Below are 18461 nucleotides of genomic sequence, written 5' to 3'. Positions count from 1 at the left end.
GTGGGCGGCTGGCGACCAGGAATATCATATTGGGAACAGGCTTCTCTGCTCCGCCCTTACGTTTGTTGGGGAAACAATAGGTGACGAAGAAAAGGAGAAAGAGAGGGCGCGGCTTCGAAAGCCCCCTTGGTGCTGAGATTCCAGGGAGAGACACCACCACGCCTCCGGGTATCTTCTGGAAGAGTTACGACGTGGGTATGGGGTTGTATCGTCTAAAGGCTTAGCCTCAACCAGAAAGCTGCAAGTCAGCAAGAAGCTGGGAATAGTTTCACCTCCGGGGCTTGGGGTTCACAGGAGCATCATTTTATAAAAGTGGGAGAAAGAGGAGTACGTGCGGGCAGTGATTCTTGAGGACAGGTTCTGAGGCAACCCGCAACAGAATATCCCCGCAGTGTGTGGGGGAAGGAGGCACCAAGGAGAGGGCGCAGTCTCCGAATCCTTCGACTTAGTCCCTTAGGGCCTCTATAGCCACCCACAAGAACCGCCCTTTCGGCCCGCACCTGCTTGCCAGACTGTTGCTCGACTGAGCACAGCGGAGAAACTCCTCGAAACTCCGCCTCTCCTTGCAACCTGTGTTGGCCTAAACTGCCCGGCAACTGTTGACGTCACATACCGAGGCCCTCCCAGAATGGAAGAGATTTACTAGACAACCCCGCCCACTACGCTGAAATTACCCCGGCAGGTGTCACTTCTGAGCGGGGTGAGCTCTTCGGGAAAGGACCAGGGCGGGGGCGGTGGTAAAGTCAGTTTCTCGGTCGGAGCGCCATGCGCTTCTTCCTCTAGCTACGCTCGACCTCCATTTTCCCCCTCAAAAAGGCCAGGGCTCCGCACTGCAGCTGCTAGTGCTTGGAGGGTGCTGTATCCCGCTCTGGCTCATCCTCGGGGGCGGACATGGGGGCATGGGAAAGTGGAGGGGGCAACCATAGGAAACAGAAAACTTAAGGGAGGATATGGCTCACTTAGGACCGTGACGCCTTGAGGCTGCTGGAGGAGGGAGCCATTTGGTGCGCTGAAAACAAGAGAAACCACAGTACAAAACACCAGTTTTATTATAAATATCAAGAATCCAGAGTGTGTTTATGGGCCAGCATATGACTTTAGTCATATTGGAAAGTAGCTCATCTCCCCCTTTCTGTATATTCTAAAGTTCTTCTCATTTCCAGGGTTCCACACCAAAACCCTGGCTCTGAACCCAGTTACACTAAGGAGTTCTAAACCCCGTTTTCTTCCAAGAAATCTGCATTATCAAGAGGAGTTTGGAGAAGGGGGAACACTTGCGGCAGATTTTCTGGCATCAGCTAGAGAGCCAGATTCTAGGATGTCGTTCCTCCTAGAAACAGCTGCCTACTGTGCAGCTCGGTCAGCCATTTGTTCCCAAATTCTCCACTAGAGAGGAGAAAAGAAGGGAGGGACACGGCATGTGCAGGTCTGAGAAGTCTTTCATTCTGGAGCTCCTGGCCCGCCAGGGGCCTGTATCATGGTCCAGAAGCATCCCCTCTTCTCCATGAGCTGCTGGTAGGTTCCTGCCTCACAGATGGTGCCTCCTTCCAGAAAGAGGATTTGGTCAGCCTCCTCCACCAAGCTGAGACAATGTGTGATGAGAAGCACCGACCGAGAGCACCGCTCACGGCTTCTGTACAGGAGCTGTTCCACCTGAGAAAAGATACAGACTCTGTCAAGAGCCCAGGGAGACACCTGTGTTTCCAGAGCCCAGAAAGCTTTCACCAGGATCACTACCGCCTCTGCCAACAACCCCGAGGAGCTGAAGATTCTCATTCTGAGTGCTGCTCTGTCCAACTTTATTTGTGAAGGACTATTTACATGCGGTAGCAACAGTGGGATAAAAGTAAGAGCCCTAAGGTGAAACCTATAAGAAAAGAGTGAAGGGTATTGAACAGTCTCTCCTTTCTACCTATAAACTGGGAATTTTACATTCTATTTTGAAGAAATACAACTTAGTGGTAAAAAGCATGAGCATTCAAGTCAGGCGGGCTTGACTTTGGGTCTATGCTCTGCTACTCAACAGCTCAGTGACACTGAGCGGGTCGTTCAGCCTCTCTTCGCCCCCTTTTCATCACCTGTAGAATGAGGATAACAATGCCCAGCTCACAGGCGTTCAGGATGAATAAATGAGTGAGATAATACATGGAGAGGGCCTAGTCACATGTCTGGCACATAGTAAAAGAGTAAAAGCTCAATTGATATTAATATTATTAGGATGGAAAAAAATATTATTAGGATGATCTTCTTATGTTGGCTTCAAAGATGCAGCGTCTGTAGATCGTGTCTTTGATTTCGTTCTAAGCATCTTGGGGAGCAGCTTTTGGGAACTGAAAATTGCAAGGACTGGTTTGGATAATTATGTTAGTATCAATAACATAGGATGAATGAAGGATGGAAGACTTTGGGGGGGTGTAGTCACTAACAAAATGTCCCTCTCACCCGTAACTGGCTGTCTGCATCAAGGGCACTGGTAGCATCATCCAGGATGAGTACACGTGGTTTCCGGATCAGTGCTCGAGCCAAGGCCACTGCCTGTCGCTGACCCCCTGATAGCTTGCTCCCAGCCTCGCCTACGTCTGCAGAGACAAGAGCCAAGGTGAGAGCTGGATAACCACATGTGCCTTCACGTGCTTGCCTGTGTGCACACGAGGGCACACACACACATATACACACCAAGGATGGATGGATGCCCCTGGATAGGGAAGGTTCTGGAAAGGTGACCGAGTTCTGAGGATGTGAGCATGAAGAAGCCATAGGAACAAGATCCTACAACTTCAAACTGATGTCAGTGGGTTGGAAAGAACTACAGAATGAAGGTTTCAGTAAAGATGTCCGGGTGAGGACACGAGCTGAAAGAGCACCTGTGCTATAGCCCTCAGGGAGTTCAGAGATGAAACCATGGGCTCCAGACACCATTGCAGCGGCTACAATTTCTTCCATAGTTGGCTTCTGGACCAGGCCGTAAGCAATGTTTTCTTGAAAACTCCTTCCAAATAGCTGCGGCTCTTGTCCCACTGCAGCCACCTAGGACAAAATATGATGAAGAGTCGGAGAACAGGGGCGCCTGGGTGGCTCAGTCGTTAAGCGTCTGCCTTTGGCTCAGGTCGTGGTCCCCCATTGGGTTCCCTGCTCAGCAGGAAGCCTGCTTCTCCCTCTCCCACTCCCCCTGCTTGTGTTCCCTCTCTCACTGCCTCTCTCTCTGACAAATAAATAAATAAATAAAATCTTTAAAAAAAAAAAAGAGTCAGAGAACAAGGAACACAGGAGTATAGTTATCTAGAGAATGACGACTCGAAATCTTTATTGAAAGCATATCACAAAATAACACACACTCTCTCCTGACTACACCCCATCTCCACCCAAGTTCTATCATTCCCTGGTTCTCCTTTCAGAGTGCTCCGTTAGACTGTTCAGTGATGTCCCTGCCCTCCCCCCCACCATACCCTCCCCCACCGCCATCTTCTTGCTCACCTGTGTGTGCAGGTAGCGGTGCTCATATTGGGGAAGGGGCTGCCCATCCAGCAGCAGCCGTCCCCCGGTGGGCTGGTACAGATTCTGCAGCAGGGCAGCCACTGTGCTCTTCCCAGAGCCATTAGGCCCCACCAGTGCCGTCACCTCACCGGGACGTAGGGTGAATGTCAGGCCCTGGAGGCCAGAGAATCAGAAAAAAAATAAATAAATAAGAGACAGACTAAGGCCTCTAACCTTGAGGCTGTCATTGTCTTATTACATAGCATGATGTCTTACCCCCGAGAAGAAAGGGGGAAATATGGGGAAATACAGCAACTTCTATTCTCCCACAGGCATAGATTTCTGTCCCTCAGGGATGATAGCTCCCCAAGAAGTAGAGATGGAAGGTGAGGCAAAGATCAGAGCAAAGAGCAAGCACCAATGTGTCACACCTGATATCAAATACCGTGAGAAAACAGGGGAAATCACATTCTAAATGACAAACGGAAAGAAAAGGAAAAGATAGAAGACTAGAGACAGATTTTGCTTCAGCAGCTCCTTAGGATGTGAGACCCTTCTCCCTGAGAGCCTCTTCTCCCATTCTCCTTACAAATCCAAACCGGTCCTTGAGTTTGGGTCAGTTGTATGGAGTAGACGGCGCTCGGCTTTGCCTTTGAGGGGTTAGGAAGGGTCTATCTGTACGTCGCGTTAAGCAGGCTGAAGGCAGGAAGAAAGTTTAGGATGGTAGAGATGAGAGTGAGGCTGGTGAAAAACAAGGATTGGTACCTGCAGCACTGGGACATCTGGACGGTTTGGGTAGGCGAAGGAGACATCCTGAAACTGGACAAGGCCCTCCAAGTTTAAGGAAGTCAACACACCACTGGCAGGACAACGAGGAATCCGGTCCAGGTATTCAAATATTTTCTCTGAGGAGCCCACGGCCTTCCGTACACTGGGGTAGGTGGAGAGCAGTACCTGGAGGGGAGGGGTGGGTACTGAGAAGGGGAGAACAGCTCTGCTTGCCAGGGCGATGTGATAGGGGAAGGGTAAAGAATGGAAGGAAGGTGACAGATGGTGAGGGGACCTAAGAAGGAAAGCACTGGGGCGTGAAAATGGAAGGCTCTCACCTCAACAGCTGAAGTGAACTGGATCTGGTAGAGAATAAACGTGACAAGGTTGCCGCTGCTTACAGCCCCACTTGTCACCAGATGCCCACCGACGTACAAGATTCCCACCTTCAGCAGCATCCCTGAGATCTGTGGAAAGACCGCGGAGAAAAGGGATTGTGCATGAAAAATCTAGAGGGGAGGTGCAAAGCACTAGACTCATTAGCATTATGGAGCTATAAGTCCCTTTTGGCCAAGTAAGAGCAGAGATAAGGAGCATGCGCCATGGAGGCTCCACGGAGTCTTGCTCAGCTACGTCATAGAAGTCATCACTGTCCTCCCAATCACCACTATCACCTTGTGTGCAGAGCACTTGTTTGCAGAGCACTCTACATAAAAGGCTTTAAATGAATATAATGTCATCCAATATTCATAGCAAGAACCCTATAAACAAGGTTATATCATTCCAACTTTTTTAAATGAGGAAACAGGGGCGCCTCGGTGGCTCAGTCGGTTGAGCATCGAACTCTTGGTTTCAGCTCAGGTCATGATCTCAGAGTCCTGAGACTGAGCCCCAAGTCATCGGGCTCCCTGCTCAGCAGTGAGTCTGCTTCCCCTCTCTTTATCCCTCTGCCCCTCCCCCTGCTCTCTCTAATAAATAAATCTTTGTTACAAATTAAAAAATAAAATGAGAAAACAGTCTCAAGAGAAAGTAAGTTACTAGCCCACGATCACAGAGCTACTACATGGCAGCGCTGAGCCGGGAATTCCTGAATGCTCCTCTAGTTCTCTTTCAATGACATAGAGATGCCCCTCATCCTTGGCTTCTGCTATTCCCATGGCTCTCACTGGCACATCCACAGAGTCCCAACATGGCGCAGGCCAGGCGCAGGACTCTATGCCTGAGTGCTGCCTAAGAGGCAAAGGACTGAAAGACACGGCACCTTCCTAAAAAGGGGGCTGGATGGATTCTGTGTACCATGGTGACAGGAAGCCATCCGGCAGGTCTAAAAAGACCGAGGCAGGTAGGAACACTGAGAGGTTGAGCCCCAGGTTGCTAGGATGAGAACACCGAACCAACCATTGCCCAGGGGAGGAGGCGTGTGGAGCAGGGTCATGGAAAAGGGAATGGAGTCGAGGCATCTCAGGGACAAGGGAATAGGCATGCATCTCCAGATGCTCACACTGGTGGTCCAGAGGTTGACTGCATAGGCCAGAGCCTCCTTCTGGTGGAGGGTATTCATATCCTGCAGCTTTTGGCTAAACTTCTGGGCCTCACCCTCCTCGTTGGCAAAGCTCCGGACTGTGGGCATAGCTGACAGCACCTCAATGGCCACCTGGCTGGACTCTGCCAGAGATTTCTGCACCTGGGCTGCCAGCACCTGTGGAGACATGGACAAGAGATGTCACAAAGGGTTGGGGAACCATCAGGGACACTAGTACCTGAGTTACTAGTTGGAGATTAAAGGTGAGAAGAGGCAGATGCATGAAGGAAAGAGAAAGGGGCACAGTTACTCTTCCTGGATACGAAGGGGTACAGAGCAGAAGGGTCATAGGGAATCATAATCTTGAGACTGGTGCTTATGTTCGTAAAGACAGACTGTGGGCAGAAATTAGAAGAGAAGACACAGAGAGTATGGAGCTCAACACTGAGCAGTCTGGCAGCATGGGCTGCAGGGACAGGGAGTCCCGTGAAGATGGGGAACCAGTGAGGGTGCCAGGAAAGAAACCTGAGAGGAATTAATTCCACCCAGACTGGGAAATGAAGGTCTGTGTAGGGTGAGGCAACTCCCCAGACATACCTGGTACCGTTTTCCCAGCTTCTTAGGCAGAAGGAAAAGCAGAGGCAGGGTGACCACGGTGACCATGGTGAGGGACAGTGACCCCCAGAGCATGAGCCCCAAGAGACACAGCCCCCGTACCAGGTACCACAACAGTAGGCTCAGCTTCTCACTCAGAGACTCACTCAGGGTGGATGTGTCCTCCGTCACCCGAGAAGTGATGGCTCCTGCCAGGGGTTGGGAAGAAGAGGGTGGATGAATGAGCGGCTCAGAGTGGTGAGAGGGACTAGCAATGAGCCAGGGGGAGGAGCCAAGGGAAGGGGGCCGAAAGCTGAGGAAAACAAGGTAAGGGGGATAGGGGAGTTTAGGGATCTCAGTGCAGGGAGAATGAGTGTTAGAGAGGAAACACGTGGCCAAAGACTTTCATTTTAACCATAAAGAAATTGATGCCCATGTGAATTTCCATTTCTCTGGCACATTTCTGTCCCTTAAAGAGCACACACAGCTGCACACAGAGGCAAGAAGGGCTTAAGCTGGTCGCATAACAGAGCTGGAGAAAAACAGAGTGCTGCTAGAAAGCAGTCCAGAAAACTCTACTGAGTACTGGGCTCTAGCCCCAAGCCCATCTCTATCATATGTGACCATGCCAGTTTCAGCATTTAGGGTCCGGGCCTCAGCTTCCTTCTCTGCAAAATAGGCAGTTGGACTCTGGGATCTCAATATTTCCAGGTTTGAAATTCTATAGTTTCTATCTAAATAAACACATAGGGATAAATTCATGGAAATTTAGATGGAAAAACTAGGTTTTTCTGAAGGTAAAGAATATAATACTCGAGGTATATCAAGAATAAGAAATGACAATGACTATGTGAGAAAGAGAGAGAAAGATCAAGGTTGTAAGTAAAAGATATATGGGGAAAATAAAGAGTATACTGATGTATAATGAAAGAGTTTCATGACACACCCGTTTGGTTCTGTTGGAAAAACTCTGTTTCCTGGCGCAGGACAGCCCGAAATACCTCTCCCTGCAAGTGGCTGTGCACACGGCCCATGGTGCTGTTATAGATCCCATCAGCCACGAACTCCAGCACTGCACTAGAGGGGGGGGGGGGGGAGAAGGATCAGGGTGTGTTCAGGGGACACAGAGAAGGTCCCAAAGAAGTGCACACTGGACAGCAGCCCCAACGTCCAGATCCCTCTTCTTCAGGACCCCCCATTCTCAGCCTTCCATCTTCAGCCCCCAGACCTGGCTACGGTGAGAATGGACATGAGCGTTATGTTCCGTGTGAAAGCAGAGGCTGTCCCGTCTTGTAGAATCCAGTCAGTGAGGCGGCCGGTGAAGAATGGAATGGCCATTTCCCCTGGAGAGGAAGAGGAGGGAGGGATCAGTCACAAATATCAAATAAGTCTAAGCAGATCAGTTCCAAGCAGACTACCCTCTCTCCCCCATCCCACTCTTTCCAACCCTCACTCTATCCTGGAGGGCGCTGGCAGCAAGAGGACACTGAGGACCCAGCTCTGCACCTGAACCCTGGAACTCACAACCCTGAGCCCCACCAGACCTTCAGAGGTTTACATAGGAAAACCAGAGGTCATAGGCTGTGCTGCCCTGAAGAAAGGACTTGCCCAAGGCGGCTGGTGAAGCAACGCCTGAAGCAACACTGGAGTCCAGGACTCCTGACTCCCAGCCAGTCCAGGGCTCTTTCCTTGACACTGGAGTAAGTCATCTCACGACCAGAGAGCTCGGTCGCCTTCCCCTGATCCACATTTCCCAGAACCCGCACTAACCGATCTCACTGACCATTATTACTACTATCCTGCCAAGGCCCCTAGTGTCCGTCCCTCTGCCCCTGCATCTCTCTTACCAAGACTGGAGAGAACCAACAGGACCAGCAGGAGCGGGAGGCGTCGTGTCTCTGAACCCAAGCAGCCTAGAAGCCGGCGCACCGCGTCTCCTGAACCCCCGTGACTTTCCGGCCCCCAGAGTCCGCTGAGCTTGTGCCACATGGCGGCTGCGGGCACCGCTGCCAAGTAACTGAGGGCGAAAGCATCCAGGCGACTTCCCCAGTGCAGGAGCCTGGAGCTGTCGGAATCCCTGGGAGCTCTCCACGAGAGCAGCTCTCGGAACAAGGCAAGTCCCGGCAGGGCCAAGCCCAGCGCCGCCGCCAACGGCTGCAACGCGGCGAGCCATCCCCGGACTCCGGCGCTTTCCCTTCCGGAGCCGACCGTTGCCCTGAGAATACCACGGGCCCCCAGCCACAGCACAGCCCAGCGGCTCAGGCCCACCACCCAGACCCGGAGCAGGGGCAGCGCGGTGGGGACCAGCACGGAGCATGCTCCGGGGAGCGCCTCCCGGAGCAGCACCCAGTCGGCGAGAAGCAGCAGCGTTATCCCCAGCCACGCCAGGGAAGCTCGGGACGAGCAGAGGCAGCCGCAGGGGCCAGGGGACCCTGTGCCGGCCATGGGCGCGTGGGTGCTGCCGGAGGTCGCGCCCCGGCCTGGGACTCTCCAGTGTCCGCGCCGGGCCGGAGGTTCCGGATGCTGTCCGAGACTGTGCGGGAGAGGGCGCCGACACCCGCGGCGGGGAGAGGAGGGCAGGGCGGGCGGAGGCGGGGATCCCGGAAAGTCCCAGGACCGGCTGGTTCTGGCCGCGCTACTAGAAGCGGGCGGTTTCGCGGAAAGGGAAAACGAAAGCGGCAGCGGGCTCCGTAGATCCGCCCCGCTTCAGAATGTGGCCCGCCCAGACTATTTTGGGAGAAGGCGTGCAAATCAGATCTGAGGTTCTGGGGAGCAGCCTGCGGCTCCACCTTCTCCACCACGCACACTCGTCATCCTCCTTTTCTTTGCTTCCTCTTGCGAATTCCACTTCTCGGGACTTTTTGACCCCAGCCTCCTTCGTCACCTGTCTCCGGGCAGATCTGTGCCAAGTAGGTTAGCGCCTGGTGCAAAGCCTCACCGAGAGGACTCAGGCGCCCCCTAGCGGGCGTGGTGCAGGCGCGGGGCTGTAGGCGCGCGCAGCCCGCGGTCCCAGGTCGGAAACCAGAGCCCCAGGCGCCGCCGAGATGCTGCGGGTCGGAGAAGTCCACACCGGGGTAAGGAGTCTGTGCTAAAGGGTTAGCAGGGAGGTGGAGGAGGTGGAGCGACAGGGAGACGCTGGAACCTCCGAGGAGTGAATGCGGTGACTGAAACAGTGAGGAGGTGGTTTGTAGCAGCCAGTGCTTGTAGAGATGCCCTGAGATGAAGACGGGGCATCTCTGTTCTGAAGGGGTTCGTGTAGGAGTCCGCCAAGGGACTGGGCCCGCGAGGCGGTGGAGAAGGGGGTGCTTTGGGTCTTAGCTGGAAGCGTGAAGGGGAAGGTGCTCTGAAGCGCTTTCGCTTTCAATTCTGGACTGGAGAGATGGGCTGGTTAAATCAAGGGAGGGGGTTGGGGAAGGTGCAGATTGATGAAGAAATGGTGCCCTGGGTGAAGTAGGACAGCACTCGGGCGAGGGGAATATGGGCACTGATTGAGAAGGGACAGCCCATCACACCGACCTTTGATAAACTGGTAGCTGGGTAACTCATAGCCCCAGTCCTGATAATGGGGGTTCCTTGTGAGACGGTGATGTCCTTCGCCAGCCTGATCCAAGGAGGCTCCCACCTGGCCAGGGGCTGCCAAGTTCCCTTCCCTGTGTCCTTCCTGCCCACTCCCACCCGTTTGCCCAGGCTGGGCAACTGAGGCTGTCGGCAGCCCAAGGCTGGCAGGCTTCTGCTCCCAAACTACTGCCACCAGTCTTGGCTTGGGGGTAGCTTTGTTTTGGAGGAATACCCTCTAGAATGGGGCTGCCCTTTTTCAATGGCCCTCAATTCATGGTAGATCACTGAGTATGTCAGAAAGCACGCTCAGGGCAATGGCGCTGGGGTGCCAACTTACCTACGGAGTGATGAGAATGCACTAAAACCATTTGTAAGGTAGAAAATCGCCCCTCAGTGCCAGAGGAGCAGTGCGAAATAGGAAGCAAAAGTCACAACAAGAGACAGGAGTTAGACCTGGGTTTTAGTCCCAGTCTGCTGTTAATTCTGGGTGACCTTGACAAGCCAATCGCCTCCTCCATGATTCAGTTTCCCCTTTGAACCAAGGATCTTTAAGGCTCCTTCCAACTCAACAGTAGTAGAAATCATGTAGCTTTATCCCTTTCACCTTCTTTAATTCTTTTCTTTAATTTCTTTTCTTGACCTAAAAAAGTGAGTTCAAACTCCCCAGGCAAATTCTCTCTTGGTACAAATCTCTTCCCCTGGCTACTGAGATACCTATTAACCTCTTGATCAGAAATCCTTAAATGAGGGGCTCCTGGGTGGCTCAGTCGGTTTAGCAACCAACTCTTGATCTCAGCTCAGGTCTTGATCTCAGCGTCCTGCATTCAAGTCCCGCATTGGACTCTATGCTGGGCGTGGAGCCTACTTTAAAAAAAGGGAAAAAAAAAAAAAAAAGAAATCCTTAAATGAAACCATCTTGTGTTCCTGGCTGCTTCCCTCCATACTTAATGTGTGACCCTGCTAACCGCCACGCCCCTTGTTTCTGCTATTTAATAAATTGGTTAAGGGTTGTGGGGTGGAGAATTAGGGGCCAAAAAGAGACTTGAGCTTCTTTCCCAAGGTCACAGTAACCTGCTCTGTGTTGGGTCTGTACCACATTGGCACGCACCACGAGCACATGTGGTGGAGGTCACTCACTTGTGGGGCTGCCTCGCCCGCCAGTGCTTGGAAGCACCCCCCTGAACCAACTGTCTGCCTCTGCGAACCTCATCGCCACCTCTGTCTTTACAGTGGGAAGGATTTGACTTAGGGAGGTTGGGGCCCAGGGATAGGATTCTTCCTGTGTTATGCCAGGACCAAGCTATGACATTCCCCTGCAGCTGGGAGAGGAGATGAAGAAAGTGGAGGGATGGAGGAGATATCCCATACTGGGAGTCTGCTCTGTCCTAAATTGCTATATGATCTTGGGCCGGTCACCTCCTCTCTCTGGGAATGTTTCCTCATGTGTAACATGAGGGAATCAAATCTCGTCCTGCTCTGACACTGCGTCCCCCGCGTCTCCGCAGACTACCATCATGGCAGTGGAGTTTGATGGAGGCGTTGTGGTGGGTTCCGATTCCCGGGTGTCTGCGGGGTAAGTACCAGTCAAGGTGCATGCTTCTGGAAGGAAGCCGATGGCCCCAAATACAGATTTTTCTTACCCATTCGTAAAGAGACTGAGAAAGTGAAGCTTTGCAGAAATTGAGTTAACCTTCCAGAAAGGCCCCTCTAATGAGATACTGGGCAAGTGCTTGGGTCCCTGAATTCATGGAGGAGAATCTGGGCCTGAATGCTTATGTGGCCTGTCCCTGCAGGGATTAGTACAAGAGAATAGTGTACAAAAGAATAGGGTACAAAAGATTTCAGGGGCCCTACTTCCATCTATATTTAGAGATAGAAAAAGTGGTTCTGCCAAGCAGATATTCTGGTTTCTCATCGAGCACACGGTGAACTGATTTGGTCTCCGCCATCCTGGCCATTTTCCCCATATGCAAAATGAGTATGTGGGATTAGGTCAATATTACTTACTTTATGTCCCACAGAACACATAACTTTCTCAAGATGGGTATAGCAAAGAAAAATTGCTTAAGAACATCATTCTCAATTTACTATTTTTTTATCATAAAATCTAAGCTTGAAAATAAGTAATTTTGATAATCACTTTCTGTGTTTCATTTATTTGAGATGATTTTGTTCTTCCTGTTTAAATCCAAGTATTAAATTTCATGGGCTTTGGGGGGTGTTCTCTTGTCAAATATATTTGAGAAACACTAGATGATTAACCTTAACAGTTCCGGCATTGCTAATGTTGATGACTGCTGACTCTTCCTGGCAGAGAGGCGGTGGTAAACCGAGTGTTTGACAAGCTGTCCCCACTACACCAGTACATCTACTGTGCTCTCTCTGGTTCCGCTGCTGATGCCCAAGCCATGGTTGACATGGCCGCCTACCAACTGGAGCTCCACGGGTATGAGGCTCTGGGTCTTCAAGTACACATTCCCCAGAGTTCGCCCAACCAGCCAACCCCAAGGCAGTGTCCCGTTCCAGGAGCGCTGCAGTGAAAAATAAAAAATTCTTGTTTGGGCTCCTGTTTTTATTAGCTTTGAACTGGCAGTTGAATCTCCAGCGTGGTTTCTGCCTCTGGAAAGTGGAGATAATTAATAGTACCTACCCTTCCTCACCCGACGGTTATTTTGAGAATCAAATGATATATGTGAAAATGGCTTGAACGTTGTAAATCACTGTCCCACTATAAATAACGAGAAAGAAAATGATGATGTGGCCCACCGTCTATCAGGAAGTTACCGGGTGAGAAACCGAGGTCATTGGTGCAGAAGTAAAGCTTATCTGCTTTTACCCACAGGGGCAGGGCCCTTGCAGCTAAGCGGTATACAATTGGGGGGATGGGTGGGACAGAGTAAAGACGGGGAACGTTGAATCTTCTTACCAGTTGGTGGTGTGAGACTAGTCCCCCTGCCCGTGTGGCAGAGGAGCTGGAGTTTGAACTGTTGCAACCACGGGTTCAGGTTTCACGTGTCACTTGGCAGGGGTGATGGTAATGGCACAGGAGGGTGGAACTTCAGGAAATTCTGTTGACCCCTATTACGAACACTTCCCTTAGGTTGGAACTGGAGGAACCTCCGCTGGTTCTGGCTGCTGCCAACGTGGTGAGGAATATCAGTTATAAGTATCGGGAGGACCTGTCTGCGCATCTCATGGTTGCCGGCTGGGACCGACGTGGCGGGGGCCAGGTGCATGTCTTCCAATGTACCCCCTCCCTTGGTGTTCCCCACTACACTAGGGGGGAGATAGAGGTTATATCCTTCTAGCAATGGGTTCCCAGGACGCCGCCTCTGAAAGCAGAGTATCATCTCCACCGATGGGAGTAGGAGAGAGTGGGGCTTTATTGCAGAACACGGAGATACCCTGCCTGTCTCGGTGGCAAGGAGAGGACTGATGCTTCCGTAGTCTGACCTGAAGATGCCCCCCTAGGTGTACGGAACCCTGGGAGGAATGCTGACTCGGCAGCCCTTCGCCATCGGTGGCTCTGGCAGCACCTATATCTACGGTTATGTGGATGCGGCGTATAAACCAGGCATGTCCCCCGAGGAGTGCAGAAGCTTCACCACAAATGGTAACTGACCAAGCGGAAGGGTCCCTGGGGAGGGTTTTTAAACCTGGGAAGGAAGTAGAGCGTGAGGAACACGATGGAATACATGGGTGACCGTTTAATTTAATGTCCAAACTGGCACACTTTTGAGAGTGAAAGGAAGCAGGACAACGCCCAACTAGATGGGATTCCAGAACCCAGGGCAGAAACCAGGAGTGTTCTGAGTACCCAAATCAAAATCTACAGTTGCTGTAAGAATCGGGAAGTGCTGGAGCTGGCTTGGGCCAGCTCATGAGAGCCAGTTGTTAAATATCCAAGGACTCATGAGCGGCTTATTTAGCTATTTGTAACTTGAAATCAGTCCTGGTGGGAGTTTTGAGACCGTGGGTACCAAGAGGTGTTACATATAAAGGCTTTTCTTTTAAGTTGATTTAGCAGTACATCACTCGATATGTGTCCCCAAGAGATGGGTTTTGAGGTCTGAGAGTGGTAGTAAGCATATGAATGGGAGAGGAATGTAAAGATTTCTGAGGCTAACTCATTCTCTCTCCCCCTCTCCACCCTGAAACCCTCTGCAGCTATTGCTCTAGCCATGAACCGGGATGGCTCTAGTGGGGGTGTCATCTACCTGGTCACTGTTACAGCTGCTGGTGTGGACCATCAAGTAATCTTGGGTAATGAGCTGCCCAAATTCTATGATGAGTGACTCCTCCTCAGACCTCCCTTTGTCATTTTGTAATAAACTTTTTCAGACCAGAACCTGGTATGGTCAATGGAAAATGGGTGCTCAGGGAGATGAAGCTTAGGTGAGGGGGCTTCTTCCCTCCTAGATGTTAGATACTCTTTCCATGATGTGTTCATTCACATTAGATATCAATACATGATAAGGGTGTAGAATTTGGGGATTTGTGAGTTTCAAAGAATAATAACAACAACCAAAACATTGAGCAAAGCATTAGCTAAATGCTTATAAGCTTTATCTCTTATAACCCAAACAAAAGACCTTTATAGATTAGACTTCTAGATCTATTTATGGACAGATGAAGGCTTAGAAAAAGTAAGTCCATTAACCAAAGTCATAGCGAATTCAAAAGCTGAAAACTGGGATTTAGCTTTTTTTTTTTTTTACCATATGCTCTTCCTCTTCCACATAAACCATAAAACTTTCCATTCCCTCAAGCTTCATATATCACGTCCTCCTTGAAATCTGCAATAATTAGCCCAGCACAGCAGTTAAGACTTAGGAAGTTATTAGCAGACGCCCGAGTAACTGTTGTTAAATGGGCTAAGTTCTGGCCCAGTCTTTGCCATGCACTTCCTGAGTGACAGGACTAATTATTCCCCTTCTGTGAGCCCTCATTTCCTCTTCCGTCAAACGAAGGCATTGACTTCGAATGAACGAATGAACAAATGAACGTGGTTTATATTCAATGACATTTTGCTCCTAAGTAAGCAGTTAAAAGGTATATTTAACAGAAATCATAATGGGCTCCTCAGGAAGCTTTTGTCTGCTTTTCTTCCTGGATCTCAGGCTTAACCTATAAATTCAAAGTACCCTAAAACGGGGGTGCCTGGGTGGCTCAGTTGTTAAGCATCTGCCTTTGGCTCAGGGCGTGATCCCAGAGTCCTGGGATCGAGCCCCACATCGGGCTCCTCCCTCCACTGGGAGCCTGCTTCTTCCTCTCCCGCTGCCCCTGCTTGTGTTTCCCCCTCTCTCACTGGCTGTGTCTCTCAGTCAAATAAATAAATAAATAAATAAATAAATAAATAAATAAATAAAATCTTTAAAAAAAAAAAGGATACCTAAAATTCAGACAGTTTGCAAACTAAGAAAATTTTGATAAATAACCTGGATTTATAAAGGAAATTAACACATTTAGAACTAAGTGGTAAGAATGTTGCATATCAAATTTTATGAGATACAGTTAAAGCAGTACTCAGAAAGAATTTTATAGCTACAAATACATTTATTAAAGCAAGAAAAGTTAAATATAGATGACCTAAAAATTCTCCAAAATTTTGAAAAAGAACAATTGAGCAAGCTTAAAGAAATAAGAAGGAAGGAAATAATAAAGATAAGAACAGAGAGCAATTTAATAAGAAACAAAAACTATGTAGTAAAAACTCACAAAACCAAAGCTAGCTGCTTCTTAAAAAATATTTGTAAGATATTCAGATTTAGAACAAGACTGATCATGAATAAAGGGGAGAAAAAAATGAAGAAACAAAATATGGAATGAAAAGGGGGGAGTAGCTATAGATACAACAGATACAAAACATAATAAAGGGTGTAATGAACACGTATATGCTAATGAATTTGAAAAATTTTGATGAGGTAAGTAAACTCCTAGAAAAACTTGATCTAATGCAATTCACACAAGAAGAAATAAAAATTTGAGTATACCAATAAACATTGAAGAAATGAAAAAAAAGTTGCTAGTAGCATCTGATAAAACTAATTTTTTTAAAGGCTCACATGGTTTCACAGGTGAGTTACACCAAATATTCAAGGAAATTACAACTCTTATCTTATGTGGGGTTTTTTTTCCCCAGAAAATAGAAAAAAACATTAAAGCTGTTCAGCTAATTTTATCAGGCTAGCATGATCTTGATTTCAAATTCAAGTATGGAAAATTCAAGGAAAGAAAGTAATAGGCCCATCTCATTTGAACATAGATGGAAAAAATAAATAATTATCTATAAACTGAATTCAACAGTATTAAAAATAATAATACACACTATAGGGAACAAGCTGATGGTTACCAGAGCGGAGGTGGGTGGGGGGGAATGGGGGAAACAGGTGATGGGAATTAAGGAGTGCATTTGTGATGAGCACCAGGTGTTGTATGGAAGTGTTGAATCACTATATTGTACACCTGAAACTAACATTACACTGTATTTTAACTAACTGGAATTTAAATTAAAACTAGGGAAAAAATAATAATACGTCAAGATCAAATGAGAAATCCTTAGAATGCAAGGAAGCTTCCAATATAATAAAATGTATTACTATAATTCACCATAATTGTAGACTAAAGAGGAAAAATCAGCTGCTTTTCTCAATCAATTAATAAATAATTTATAAAGTTTAACTTATACAATTAAATATCCATTTATGATTTTTGAAAAACCAGTTAAGGAACCCAGAATCATTTAAAACTTTCTTGGTAAAGGTCGTATTCCAAAAAATCTATAACAAGCAGCATACATAATGGAAAAAAATTGAGGTGCCCAAGACCACTGACTATAACTACTAGCAAAACATAGCACTAGAATTCAGACTAGTGCATAAGGAAAGAAAGAGATGTGAGCAAAGCAGATAAATTTGCAGATCATATGATCATCTGCTCAGAAATAAAAAAACAACAGAAGCAGCAAATTATTAAGATAACAATAGAATGTATGAAGGCTTTTAGCCTTTACAAAAATTACTAACATTTCCCTACACCAGAATAACCAATAAGAGATAAAATAAAGTGGTGCCTGGGTGGCTCAGTCGGTTAAGCATCTGCTTTTGGCTCAGGTCATGATCTTGGAATCCTGGAATGGAGTCCCACATTCAGCTCCCTGCTTAGCAGGGAGGCTGCTTCTCCCTCTGCTCCTCCACCCGCTCATGTTCTCTCTCTCTCTCTCAAATTAATTAATTAATTAATTTAAAAAGAATATGAGTTGAGGATTAGACTCTTTAAAAAAAGAGAGAGAGAGATACAATAAAAGTTAGAAATCACTTACACTAACCAAAAAGACGTAAAGTATCTATTGACTAGCTTAACTAAGACTTCATAGAAGGGCAAGGCATCTGGTTGCTCAGTTGGTTAAGCACCCCACTCTTGATTTTGGCTCAGGTCACGGTCTCAGGGTCATGAGATCGAGCCCTGCGTTGGGCTCCACCTGGGTGTGGAGCCTGCTTGAGCTTCTTTCTCCTTTTCCCACTGCCCCTCCCCCAGGCACACACCCACACTCTCTTAAAAAAAAATCATAGAAAAATGTAAAAATCTAAAAAAGTCATTGAATATGATTTGAAATAATGGAGAGTCATTTTGCATTCTTGGATGGAATCACAACCTTATAAAGATATCAATTGCCCCCTAACCTTATCTTTAAATTGAGTATAATCTCAATCAAAACTCCACTTAAACTTTTTGAGGAAATTTATAAGTTTATTCTAAAATATATATGACATAATAATGGTCCTCAAATAGCTAAGCAAACCTTTAAGTAAACATACTTGTCTTAAACATTAAGGGGGATACTTGTCTTAAACGTTAAGACATTTAATGGAACTATAATTATAAAAAAGACATACTGTAAGTCTAAATTTTTTAAAATATATATAAATTGGGGCACCTAGGTGGCTCAGATCGTTAAGCCTCTGCCTTCAGCTCAGGCCGTGATCTCCAGGTCCTGGGATTGAGCCCCATGTTGGGCTCCCAGCTCAGCAGGGCGTCTGCTTCCCCCTCTCCCTCTCCCTCTTGCCTCTCTCCCTGTTTGTGCTCTCTCTGTCTCTCTCTCTCAAATGAATAAATATAATCTTTAAAAAAAAACAAATATTTTTGGGGCACCTGGGTGGTACAGCGGTTAAGCGTCTGCCTTCGGCTCAGGGCATGATCCCGGCGTTATGGGATCGAGCCCCACATCAGGCTCCTGATATGAGCCTGCTTCTTCCTCTCCCACTCCCCCTGCTTGTGTTCCCTCTCTCGCTGGCTGTCTCTATCTCTGTCAAATGCATAAATAAAATCTTAAAAAAAAAACCCAAATATTTAAAATAAATAAATTCAATAAATAAAAAATATATAAATTGACAAGGGAACAATATTCCAAAATGAGGTATGGAGAGAGAGAGCTGAGAGACAAACATATTTATGCAGGAACCTAATATACAATAAAGTTGGCACCATAAATTAATGGGGGAAATTGTGGGTTATTTAATAGGTGTTATTAGAAAGAAAGAAAAAA

General features: G+C 48.0%; 2 protein-coding genes across 2 annotated transcripts; one reads left to right on the top strand and one right to left on the bottom strand.

The window, feature by feature from the left end:
- Positions 1 to 1031: 1031 nt before the first annotated feature.
- TAP1 (transporter 1, ATP binding cassette subfamily B member) lies at positions 1032 to 8952 on the bottom strand. Its single transcript, XM_008693458.2, has 11 exons — positions 8206 to 8952; positions 7587 to 7701; positions 7305 to 7435; positions 6362 to 6567; positions 5744 to 5941; positions 4581 to 4709; positions 4240 to 4428; positions 3475 to 3648; positions 2865 to 3027; positions 2443 to 2579; positions 1032 to 1653 (listed from the first exon to the last, which is right to left on the bottom strand). Exons 1-11 carry the CDS (start codon positions 8801 to 8803, stop codon positions 1441 to 1443), a joined length of 2253 nt encoding a protein of 750 aa, XP_008691680.2. The 5' UTR covers positions 8804 to 8952; the 3' UTR covers positions 1032 to 1440.
- A 308-nt stretch (positions 8953 to 9260) lies between these two features.
- Positions 9261 to 14261, top strand: PSMB9 (proteasome 20S subunit beta 9). Its single transcript, XM_008693457.2, has 6 exons — positions 9261 to 9432; positions 11422 to 11489; positions 12231 to 12362; positions 13017 to 13146; positions 13388 to 13529; positions 14084 to 14261. The coding sequence occupies exons 1-6, from the start codon at positions 9403 to 9405 to the stop codon at positions 14209 to 14211; spliced, it is 630 nt and encodes a 209-aa protein (XP_008691679.1). The 5' UTR covers positions 9261 to 9402; the 3' UTR covers positions 14212 to 14261.
- The last annotated feature ends 4200 nt before the right edge of the window (positions 14262 to 18461 follow it).

Source organism: Ursus maritimus, unplaced genomic scaffold (assembly GCF_017311325.1).
Source record: "Ursus maritimus isolate PB19 unplaced genomic scaffold, ASM1731132v1 scaffold_30, whole genome shotgun sequence".
Lineage (NCBI taxonomy): Eukaryota > Metazoa > Chordata > Mammalia > Carnivora > Ursidae > Ursus > Ursus maritimus.
The sequence above is the reverse complement of the archived record's forward strand: the minus strand, read 5'-3'. Positions and strand labels throughout refer to the sequence as shown.